General features: G+C 43.7%; 1 protein-coding gene across 11 annotated transcripts in view; it reads right to left on the bottom strand.

Moving 5' to 3' along the window:
• Positions 1-12,376, bottom strand: part of DOCK7 (dedicator of cytokinesis 7) — a 230,861-nt gene that overhangs the window by 77,182 nt on the left and 141,303 nt on the right. For all 11 annotated transcript variants that reach the window (XM_040360795.1, XM_040360784.1, XM_040360787.1 and 8 more), the window contains 4 exons: positions 12,122-12,235; positions 7,209-7,379; positions 4,675-4,814; positions 980-1,149 (listed from right to left, as the gene is read on the bottom strand). In XM_040360795.1, the coding sequence (XP_040216729.1) occupies positions 980-1,149; positions 4,675-4,814; positions 7,209-7,379; positions 12,122-12,235 (595 nt within the window). The remainder of the gene's footprint in view (positions 1-979; positions 1,150-4,674; positions 4,815-7,208; positions 7,380-12,121; positions 12,236-12,376) is intronic.

Genomic DNA, 12,376 nt, shown 5'->3' with positions numbered 1-12,376 from the left:
ATTTTTTACTACAAAAAGGTGTGAATTTTTTTTTTTTTTTATAACTGTAAACTTAGCCTTTAAGGGCCAGATTCTCGTAGAATCCGTGGCGGCGTAGCGTAAGCCATTTACACTTTGCGTAGCGTAAGCCATTTACAAATTACTGGAGCAAGTGCCGTATTCTCCAAGCACTTGCTCCGTAATTTGCGGCGGCGTAGTGTAAATGGCCCGGCGTAAGGCCGCGTAATTCAAAGGGGGCGGCTTGTATTTAAATTAAGCGCGGCCCCGCGCCGATCGAACTGCGCATGCGATGGGCGTAAAAATAACCCAGTGCGCATGCTCCAGCTCACGACGGAAAACGTCAATGACGCCGACGTGAGCGTCATTGACGTAAAGTCCTATTCGCGAACGAGTTAGGTAAAAGACGGAAAAAGACGACGCCTACCCCGACGCCATACTTAACATGGCATACGATGGACCTTCGTAAACTTACCCCTCATATAGCAGGGGCAAGTTTACGCTTACGGAAACGTTGTAAATTCACTGCGTCGACCGCGCGTACGTTCGGGAATTCGCGTAAATAGCTAATTTGCATAGACGACGGGGAAAACCACGTCAGCGACACCTAGCGGCGGGAAAAAAAATTGCATCTAAGATCTAACAGCGTAAGAGCCTTACGCCTGTCAGATCTAATGGATATCTATGCGTAACTGATTCTAAGAATCAGTCGCATAGATACGACGGCCCAGATTAGGACTTATGACGGCGCAAATGGCGTTGCGCCGTCGTAAGCCCTTTGAGAATCTGGGCCTAAATGTATAAAACATCACTCAAATGAAAGTTTGTGGCATTTATGGCAGCAAGAGGGCAGTAGGATACTGGGAGATACAAAACATAGATAGATCTTATCTTGCACGGGGGGGGGGGGGGGGGGTTGCAAAGAAGGACTCGCCATAGAGGATTTTGGGAGCATGCTGAGGCCGATGACCTGGTAACATACCTGTGAAATCGTACAGCTGGGGGACGGTCTCCATGACGATGCCAATCAAAGGAAGGTACAGCATGGCCACGCGGGCCTTTACCTCAGGATCAGCATAGCGGGGATCGGAGTCGTGAGTAGATAGCAGGTTGTGTACCATATTGATCACTTTCTTATGCAATCCAAATAACCTGAGAGGAGTTTTGTAACCACAGTTAGTTATCACTAGCAGAGCAAATACAACAGTCCAGCTAAGCACTAAACAATATTTAAATAGCAGCGTGTTCTCCGTTAACCCCGGCATGTATAGAAGCGGGCAGTGTTCACACCCATTGGGATTTTAAACCTCGATGCTGATGCAACTACTTTGCTCAAAGTTAATATGGTGCATGTCAAATAGTTCCACAGCCTATAAAACGTGCATGTAGTAGTGGGTGAAAAAAAAAAAATGTAAAATCAGATCGTGCCCCGCGGGTGAAAATAAAATCATCACAACCAGGACATGTGAACCCCCGACTGCTGCCTTTTGCAGCTTAAATTGTCACAAAATCCACATCATTAAAAACGATCAATGAATGTTCATATTAGGGTTGCACCGATACCACTTTTTAAGTGGCGATACTCCCCCCCAAGTACTCGCCAATACCGATTACTGATACTTTTTTAGTAGTAGTTTATTTTTTATTTTATTTATTTTTACAATTTAATTTTTTACAATCTCTCTCTCTCTCTATTTTCCATATATATGTATATATATATTTTTTTATTATTTATTTTTACTATTCCCTCTCATATATATATATATGTACACACACACACACACACACATATATATATACATCTATAGAGATATATATATATTTTTACAATTCTTTTTATTTATATATATATATATATATATATATATATATATATATATATATATATATATATACATACACACACACACACACACACACACACACACACACACACACATATATATATATATATATATATATATATATATATATATATATATATATATATATATATATATATATATATATATATATATATATATATATATATATATATATATATATATATATATATATATATATATATATATATATATATATATTTTTTTTTTACTATTCCCATATATTCCCTTCTCTCTCTATATATTTTTTTTATTATTTTATATATATATATATATATATATATATATATATATATATATATATATATATATATATATATACACACACACACACATATATATATATATTTATATACACACACACACATATATATATATATATATATATACACACACACATATATATATACATCTATAGAGATATATATATTTTTTTACAATTCTTTTTTCATATATATATATATATATAATTATTTATTTCTCTCTCTCTCTCTCTCTCTCTCTCTCTATATATATATATACACACACACAAACACATACACATACATATATACATCTATAGAGATATATATATTTTTTTACAATTCTTTATTTTGATAGATAGATAGATCAATCCATCTATTTTTGTTATTCTTTTTTTTGGAGGGGGGGTGGACAGTCGGTGTTTTTTTTTTAAATTATTTTTACTATTTCATGTTAAAAAATGTATTTATTACGTTTACTTTTTTTTTTTTTATTATTATTCCACCCTGTTGGGGGGTACGGGGGCTTTGGTGAGATGTCAGGGGTCTAAACAGACCCCTGACATCTCCCCTTTGAGACATGGAAAGGAACTGAGGACACAGATTCCCCAGTCCCTTTCTCATCAGCCTCAGCTGCACTGAAAATGGATGGACAGGAGACAGAGGCTCCTCTCCATTGATAAACTGAAGCATTATAATCACAGTTATCACAGACGCTGTAAAAAATAAAGGAGCCGGTAAATTACATATTTACCGGCTCCGTCCTCAGCTCGCCATCCTGAACGATCTGGGGCAGGGGAGGGAGGGGAGGACCAGAGGAGCACACAGAGTAGGACCAGAGGACGAAGGGGGGTACTCCTACAAATGCTCGGTATGGGGTTAATTTTCTGTATTCTGCAAAAAAATTAAAATGGTTGATCCTGCTGTTCTCTATCCCCCCCTCCTTTCCATATCTCCACTGCAGTTGGGGATTTTATATAGCTGTGGTGGCAGCTCTGCACATGCTCAGTTTTTCAGTGTATTTCTACCCTGAGCATTTCCTCCCTATCACATTTGAGCAGCCATTGTGATTATTGAGTGACACATGTGGGCGTATACACAGTGGTAAATTAAGTATACAAAGTGGTAAAAGACAGCCCCCTCCTCCTCCATATCCACTAACCAGCTAAACACAATGTGGGCGGGATATTACATGTGGATTAATGGAGGCTTCTCCTCCTTGTTATTTTAAGACACAGGCTGGAGGGGCGTGACACAGCCTGTGACTGGCAGAAATCCGCCCACACCATGCTATTGCCAAAAAATAATAAATATTTGATTTCAAATATATATTTGTATGACAATCTGCAGGAATCTGCAGCGTGTATGCAGTTTTCAAAACAGAAAAAAACGGACATGAAACCAACATTGGTTTGAACAGGGCATGTGTGAACAAATACAGACCGGGTGACAGCACTCCAAATGAATTCCTTTAATGAAAATAGTCCATGCAACAATCAGAATAAAAAAGCACTGATGCGTTTCACACCAATGACTAAGCACCGGTAAACTGGTGTGAAACGCATCAGCGTTGTGCTTTTTATTCTGATTGTTGCATGGACTATTTTCATGAAAGGAATTCATTTGGAGTGCGGTCACCCGGTTTTCTTTGTTCACACATTTCCTGTATACTGAGCCGGCACCCTATATGGCGGGGGAGGTAAGAGGATGCAATTCCCATCCTGAGCGGTTCATTACTCCTTCAAGGCACATACCGTATTTATCAGGGTATACCGCGCGCCGGCGTATAACGCGCACCCCAAGCTTAGAAAGGTAGTTTAAGAAAAAAAACGTACATTTTTGCCCTGCGTCCATCGGCGGCCTTGTCCGGCGTCCGTCTGCGGCTTTCTTGCGCGGGGTCCGTCCAGCCTTGTGGGTGTCCATCTGCGGCCTTTTTGCGCAAGGTCCGTCCAGCCTTGTGGGTGTCCGTCTGCGAGTCAATCCGCACCTTGCCCGGGGTTGCAGCGGTGTTTGTTTTTGGATTTGGCGCTTTGGCCGAGCCAAGAGGAGCCGGATTTCCTGTGTGTTCGGCTCCTCTCGGCTTGTCTCGGCTCCTCTCGCGTGGCTGCAAGCGTGGCCGAGCCGAGTGCGCAGTACACACGGCTCGGCTCTAGGCTGCGGCGCTCAGAGACAGCGGGGATTGGCGTATATCGCGCACCCACGATTTCCCCCTGATTTTTAAGGGGAGAAAAGTGCGCGGTATACGCCGATAAATACGGTAACTTATGAAAACTGATGTGGACGTGCATAAAAACTCACTGAAATGCGCATGAAAACTGATGTAAACTGTCGTCTCAGCAAGTGAAATCTGCGCGTTTTTTCCAATCAGTTTTCAGGCACGTATGATGTGAATAAACCCCTTAGTGATAAAATGGTTGGGGCCTCGTGGTTTCAGTTGTAATGTTTTTAAAATAAATGTTAAAACCAGCTAACCCGTATTTCCTCCCAATTACTAAATAACTAAAAAGCAAGGGTTAGTGAACTGTCCCCCGTCCCCCCCCCCTGTAGCTCACCCTTCACCCTCTGGATCCAAGATGACGGCCAGTTCAGTCAGGACGAGACCAGCCAGGTAGTGCTGCTGCCGGAAGGGAACCGACAGTTCAAACATATTAGCGATCTTTTGATCCTGGATGTTGGTTGAAAACCCAGAACTCTGTTAATGGGGGAAAAAGGAGAAAATAAGAGACATTGGGGGTCGGGGGTGGGTGGTGGACAGCTACAGAACCCAAAAGTATGGTAAACACAGCCAGCACTTAAAATTGCAGTAAGCGTTTATTGATTGGTTTGCGCAAAAGTTATAGCGTCTACAAAATAGGGGGTAATTTTATGGCATTTTTATTAATATTTTTGTTTTACTAGTAATGGAGGCGATCAGCGATTTTTTTTTCGGTACTGCGACATTATGGCGGACACTTTTGAAACATTTTTGGGACCATTGGCATTTTTATAGCGATCAGTGCTATAAAAATGCATTAGATTACTATAAAAATGCCACTGGCAGGGAAGGGGTTAACACTAGGGGGCGGGAAAGGGGATAAGTATGTTCCCTGGGTGTGTTCTAACTGTAGGGGGGGTGGCCTCACTAGGGGAAATGACTGATCGCTGTTCATACATTGTATGAACAGAAGATCAGTCATTTCTCCCCATGACAGGACCGGGAGCTGTGTGTTTACACACACAGCTCCCGGTCCCTGCTCTGTAACGAGCAATCGCGGGTGCCCGGCGGCAATCGCGCCCGCCGGGCACGCTCACGGTGGTCGGGGGCGAGCAGTGCGCGAGAGCCGACGTTTTATTACGTGCTCTCGCGCAGGAGAGCCAACCTGCCGCCGTAGAACGACGGCGGCAGGTCGGCAAGTGGTTAAAGTAATACTAGAACTATAGGCAAAACTTTTTCCTTTTTTTTATATTGGATAGAGTAAGGGAGGGTTCTAACCCCTGTAAGTTTTATTGTTGCCATCTTTGGCCCATTGGGCAGATTTCCCTTCACTTCCTGTCCCATAACCAAAACAGGAAGTGAGAGGAAATCCCTGAAAATTAGGGGAATTTCTTGGGGACCCCCCAGGTCACCAGAACTAGTGTCCCCATTGGAAGATTTCCCCTCTATTACCATATATATATGAGTATAAGCCGAGGCACCTAATTTTACCACAAAAAACTGGGAAAACGTATTGACTCGAGTATAAGCCTAGGGTGTCCATCTGCATGCCTCTCTGTGCCGATGACTAGACTGACGTTTAACATGGGAGTCTATGGAAGGGGTGCCCGGCTTTGAAAAATCGGTGCTCCCCAGCCATCAAACGTTGCACACTTGTAGAGGAGAAATGGGGCTACATGTGTGCCAAGTTCTAGGGGACCTACAGCCAGCTGGTACCGGGTCCCCAAAGTCCGGGAGATCAGGTGCAAAAAGGTGACTCGAGTATAAGCCGAGGGGGGCATTTTCATCAGACAAAAAATGTGCAGAATGGCACGGCTGGGCACAAGCACGTACCTGTACGTCCTCTTTAAGTGCCCAGCCGTGGGTCGTGGGCCCGCGACTCGGTCCGAAGCTCAGTGATCGGGGCCGCGGGAATCGCGGACCCGATCACCGCTGGAGTCCCGCGATCGGTCCCCGGAGCTGAAGAACGAGGACTGTGGCGCTGTCATTGATCGTGTGTTCCCTGGTATAGGGAAACACGATCAATGATGTCACACGTCCAGCCCCGCCCCCCTACAGTTAGAAACACATATGAGGTCACACTTAACCCCATACATCGCCCCCTAGTGGTTAACTCCCAAACTGCAATTGTCATTTTCACAGTAAACAATGCATTTTTATAGCATTGTTTGCTGTGAAAATGACAATTGTCCCAAAAATGTATCAAAATTGTCCGAAGTGTCCGCCATAATGTCGCAGTCACGAAAAAAAACGCTGATCGCCGCCGTTAGTAGTAAAAAAAAAAAATATTAATAAAAATGCAATAAAACTATCTCCTATTTTGTAAACACTATAAATTTTGCGCAAACCAATCGATAAACGCTTATTGCGATTTTTTTTACCAAAAATAGGTAGAAGAATACGTATCGGCCTAAACTGAGGAAAAAAAACGTTTATTTATATATTTTTGGGGATATTTATTATAGCAAAAAGGAAAAATATTGAATTTTTTTCAAAATTGTCGCTCTATTTTTGTTTATAGCACAAAAAATAAAAACCGCAGAGGTAATTTAAATACCACCAAAAGAAAGCTCTATTTGTGGGAAAAAAAGGACGCCAATTTTTTTTGGGAGCCACTTCGCACGATCGCGCAATTGTTAGTTAAAGCGACGCAGTGCCGAATCGCAAAACATGGCCGGGTCCTTTAGCTGCCTAAAGGCCCAGGTCTTAAGTGGTTAAGGTGAAAAACCTTGAGGCTTTACATCCACTTTAAGGCTGGATCAGGGCTGGTGTGGGGACCGCTGGCTGGATCTCAGGCATGTGGAATCCATGCCCCGAACAACTGAGAAATGGGAGACCTGACCCGGTATTCCTAATAAATTGCTTGGTGAGTGTACTATAGAATTTTCTCACCTGGGAAGTGGCAGAAGACACTGAAGGTGAAGGGGAAGACGGAGGGGTCAGTAAGCCACATGGCAAATTTAAAGTGACGTAGTGCTCATGACTGCAGATGATGCGCAAGAAGTCCAGTCGTAAGGAGACCAGGGTGCTCGGGTTAGGCAGCTGATACAGTTTTGATGATATCTGGAGATGAGAAACACAAGTCAGTTTGATCCTAGGAACTTAGAACTTCCCCCACCTATAAAAATAAGCTCTATCATTTGTAAATGTAAATCAAGCAGAATATTGACTTAATCCCCTCGCCCTAACCATCATGTTAACCCTTATGTTCTGCCAACCGGGCTTCTATTCAGTTTACTTATGTTCATGTGCTTAAAGTAATATTAAAGGTTTAATTTTCTTTTATTTTTTAACCACTTAAAGACCTCAGGTGTTTTTCAGATTTGGTGTTTGCAAGACTAAAACATTTTTTTCTGCTAGAAAATTACTTAAAACCCCCAAACATTATATATTTTTTTTTTCTAACACCCTAGAGAATAAAATGGCGGTCATTGCAATACTTTTTGTCACACCGTATTTGCACAGCAGTCTTACAAGCGCACTTTTTTTGGAAAAAATCCATTTTTTTAATTAAAAAATAAGACAACAATAAATTTGGCCCAATTTTTTTATATATTGTGAAAGATAATGTTACGCCGAGTAAAATGATACCCAACATGTCACGCTTTAAAATTGCGCCCGCTCGTGGCATGGCGTCAAACTTTTACCCTTAAAAATCTAGATAGGCGACGTTTAAAAAATTCTATAAGTTGCATTTTTTGAGCTACAGAGTAGCTCTAGGGCTATAATTATTGCTCTCGCTCTAACGATCGCGGCGATACCTCACTTGTGTGATTTGAACACCGTTTTCATATGCGGGCGCTACTCGCGTATGCGTTCGCTTCTGCGCGCGAGCTCGTCAGGACGGGGCGCTTTAAAAAAAATTTTTTTTTGTTTTCTTATTTAATTTTATTGATTTTATTATTTTTTACACTAAAATATAAAAAAAAAAAAAAATGATCACTTTTATTCCTATTACAAGGAATGTAAACATCCCTTGTAATAGAAAAAAGCATGACAGGTCCTCTTAAATATGAGATCTGGGGTCAAAAAGACCTCAGATCTCATATTTAGGCTTAAATGCAAAAAAAAAAAAAAAAAAGAAAAATTTGTCATTTAAAAAAATGACAGAAAAAAAATTGTCTCTTTAAGAGGCTGGGCGGGACTGACGTTTTGACGTCACTTCCGCCCAGCAGAGCTATGAGGACGGGTGGGGGCCATCTTGCCCTCACTCAAGTCCTCACTCTCCAGGCGGCAGCATCGGATCTCCTCCGCCGCTACCGACGGCTCCGGTAAGCGGCGGAGGGCAAGGAAAAGCGGCGGGGGGCCCTCTCCCGCCACCGATAACGGCGATCTCGCGGCGAATCCGCCGCGGAGACCGCCGTTATCGTTTACACGGCCGCCAGCTGAAAACATGGATATCTCAGTTGTGGCAGCAGCTGCTGCCGTTACTGAGATATCCATGTTTAAAAAGAGGACGTATATATACAGTGGGGGGTCCGTAAGTGGTTAAAGCGGGAGTTCACCCATTTAAAAAAAAAAAAAAAATCTCCCCTTAGCTTCCTGCTCGTTCGGTCTAGGGGAATCGGCTATTTATATTAAAATATGATCCGTACTTACCCGTTTTCGAGCTGCATCTTCTTCCGTCGTTTCCGGGTATGGGTCTTCGGGAGCGGGCGTTCCTTCTTGATTGACATTCTTCCGAGAGGCTTCCGACGGTCGCATCCATCGCGTCACTCGTAGCCGAAAGAAGCCGAACGTCGGTGCGGCTCTATACTGCGCCTGCGCACCGACGTTCGGGTTCTTTCGGAAAATCGTGACGCGATGGATGCGACCGTCGGAAGCCTCTCGGAAACCTGTCAATCAAGAAGGAACGCCCATTCCCGAAGCCCATACCCGGAAGCGACGGAGAGGATGCGTCTCGTAAACGGGTAAGTACTGCACATATTTTAAAATAAATAGCCGATTCCCCTAGTAATAACGAGCAGGAATCTAAGGGGGAAAAGTGCCCTCTAAGGGTGAACCCCCGCTTTAAATAACAAACATATCATACTTACCTCCCCTGTGCGGTTTGTTTGGCACAGAGTGGCCCCCAATCGTCCTCTTCTGGGGTCCCGCGGCAGTTCTCGTGGCTCCTCCCTACATTAGATAACCCCCCCTCTGGCAAGCTCTCTCCCGAGGGGGTTACCTTGCGGGCACACTCCTGTGTCATACGCTCGGCGTCCATAGACGCCGAGTGTATGACTCGGCCACGCCCCCCGCCTCATTGGATTTAACCACTTGCCGTCGCCGCACCGTCATAATACGTCCACAAGGTGGCTCTCCTAGGCGAGATCACGTATTATGACGTCCTACCTTTTAGCCGCCACTAGGGGCGCACGCGCGCCCCCGACTCCCGTGCGTGTGCCCGGCGGGCGCGATCGCCGCCGGGCACACGCGATCGCTCGGTACAGAGCGGGGAACGGGAGCTGTGTGTGTAAACACACAGCTCTCGTTCCTGTCAGCAGGGGAAATGCTTTTCTTCGGTTCATACATTGTATGAACCGAGGATCAGTGTTTCCCCTAGTGAGGCCACCCCCCCGACAGTAAGAACACACCCAGGCATACTTAACCCCTTCCCCGCCCCCTAGTGTTAACCCCTTCACTGCCAGTAGCATTTTCATAGTAATCTAATGCATTTTTATAGCACTGATCGCTATAAAAATGCCAATGGTCCCAAAAATGTGTCAAAAATGTCCGAAGTGTCCGCCATAATGTCGCAATACCGGAAAAAAAATCGCTGATCGCCGCCATTACTAGTAAAAAAAATATTAATAAAAATGCCATAAAAATACCCCCTATTTTGTAAACGCTATAACTTTTGCGCAAACCAATCAATAAACGCTTATTGCGATTTTTTTTTACGAAAAATATGTAGAAGAATACGTATCGGCCTAAACTGAGGAAAAAAAATGTTTTTTTATATATTTTTGGGGGATATTTATTACAGCAAAAAGTAAAAAATATTCATTTTTTTCAAAATTGTCGTTCTATTTTTGTTTATAGCGCAAAAAATAAAAAACGCAGAGGTGATCAAATACCACCAAAAGAAAGCTCTATTTGTGGGAAAAAAAAGGACGCCAATTTTGTTTGGGAGCCACGTCGCACGACCGCGCAATTGTCTGTTAAAGCGACGCAGTCCCGAATCGCAAAAAGTACTCTGGTCTTTGGGCAGCAATATGGTCCGGGGGGTAAGTGGTTAATTGACAGCAGCAGGAGCCAATGGCTGCGCTGCTATCAATCAATCCAATGACGAGCCAAGAAGCCACGGAGAGAGCGACACGGGATCGCGCCCACAGAAATTCAGGGCTCAGGTAAGTAAAGGGGGGGGGGGGGGGGCCGAACAGTGCAAGGTGTTTTTTCACCTTAATGCATAGGATCAGGGGCGGACTGACAACTCATGGGACCCCCGGGCAATAGAAGATTATGGGGCCCCTGGGCTTACAGATGGCCACCACGCCAGGAGGCAGCTAAAATATCAGGATTTTCACATCAAAAGCATGTCGGTTTTGGACATATCAGGGACAGATCTATAAAAAACACAGATTTTTACATACTGTCTCTGTTTTTTTTGAGCCTGGCTACCCTGATGGGGCCCCCTAGTGGCATGGGGCCCTCGGGCAGTGCCCGAGTGACTCAATGGTCATTCTGCCCCTGCATAGGATGTATTAAGGTGAAAAAACACGAGGGTTTACAACCCCTTTAAAATAACCATGTTGAGTTTCTTGATGTACACCAAGCTAGTTATATGCAAAGCGCAGGCGCCACCTTCTGTTCCCTTTCTGGTATAGCTTTGCTTTTTTATAGAAGTTACATACTGTATTATTTTAGAATGTGTTAATAAAGTTGTTAGGAACCAGTGCATTCTGGGAGAATTCTCTAGAGGAAGTGAGTCAGACAAAATTTTAAAAATCGTCAGCAAGGCATCTTTCACCAATCTCTCCCCATCAACCCTCAGCGAGCTAAATAAGTGAGTTCTCGTATCTCATTCTGTGTTATAGTGCATTGTTCCTTTACTATTATATGCAAATTTGTACTGATTGATGTTTGTTTTATCAATTTGTAGTTTCACCTGGCTTGTTCTTTTAAATCTAAGATCAAAGAAATATGGCATCTGAAGCTTATGGAGCAAGTAGGTTTAGCTCCCTGTCCTAGAGACAGAACACCTTATAACCTCCAATTTTGCCTTGATCTCTCACAGTGGTGTAGTGGTTATCACTTTCACCTAGCAGCAAAAGGGTCGCTGGTTCGAATCCCGACCACGACACCATCTGCTTGGTGTTTGCATGTTCTCCCTGTGTCTGCGTGGGTTTCCTCCGGGTACTCTGGTTTCCTCCCACCCTCCAAAGACATGCTGGTAGGCTAATTGGATCCTGGCCAAATTGGCGCAGTATATATATATGTATACATGTGTGTATGACTGTGTGTCCCAAGCGTGTCAAGATCCTACGGGGTAAAATGACCGCACCAGCCAGGAAGACACTGGCTGCAAAAAGCGCCTAGAGGCGATTCAGTTTGCATGTGTAGTGCTATACAAGTCATTCATTCATTTATTCCCTCTCCTGCTGTGGAGGACAAGGGGTGTGGAGTGGTGACATTTTTGCTGCCGTGTTCTGTCGAGAAGATCCCCCCCCATCGAATAGTGCCTGCGCATGCGCAGGACGGAGCTGCTCTTCAGCTAAGTTGCCGCTCAGCTGGAGTGACGTGACCAGGGCGCAAGCAGCTGAGAACCAGCAGCATCTGTCTGGATAGGAGGGGAGAACCGTGTAATATTGTAGTAAGGTTACCTGCTTGAAATAGGCTTTAATCAGGCTGAAGACGAAGCCTCTGTCCATGATGGACAGGAGGTCATTGAGGAAGAAAGCCAAGCTGACATTGAGTCTCTCTACCATTTCTGTATCCTGGGGGGAAAAAAAGACAGATAATACATCAAATCAATAACTCATCCTGTACATGGCTTAATAGAAATGCTTTGGCCACATCAAATTGTGCTTAGTTTTTCTTAATTTTATAAAAGTCTGGCATGAAAAATATTCAAATAC

This window comes from Rana temporaria, chromosome 7, assembly GCF_905171775.1.
Source record: "Rana temporaria chromosome 7, aRanTem1.1, whole genome shotgun sequence".
NCBI classification, from domain to species: Eukaryota; Metazoa; Chordata; class Amphibia; order Anura; family Ranidae; genus Rana; species Rana temporaria.
Note: the sequence above shows the minus strand (reverse complement) of the source record. Positions and strands in the feature narration are given on the sequence as shown.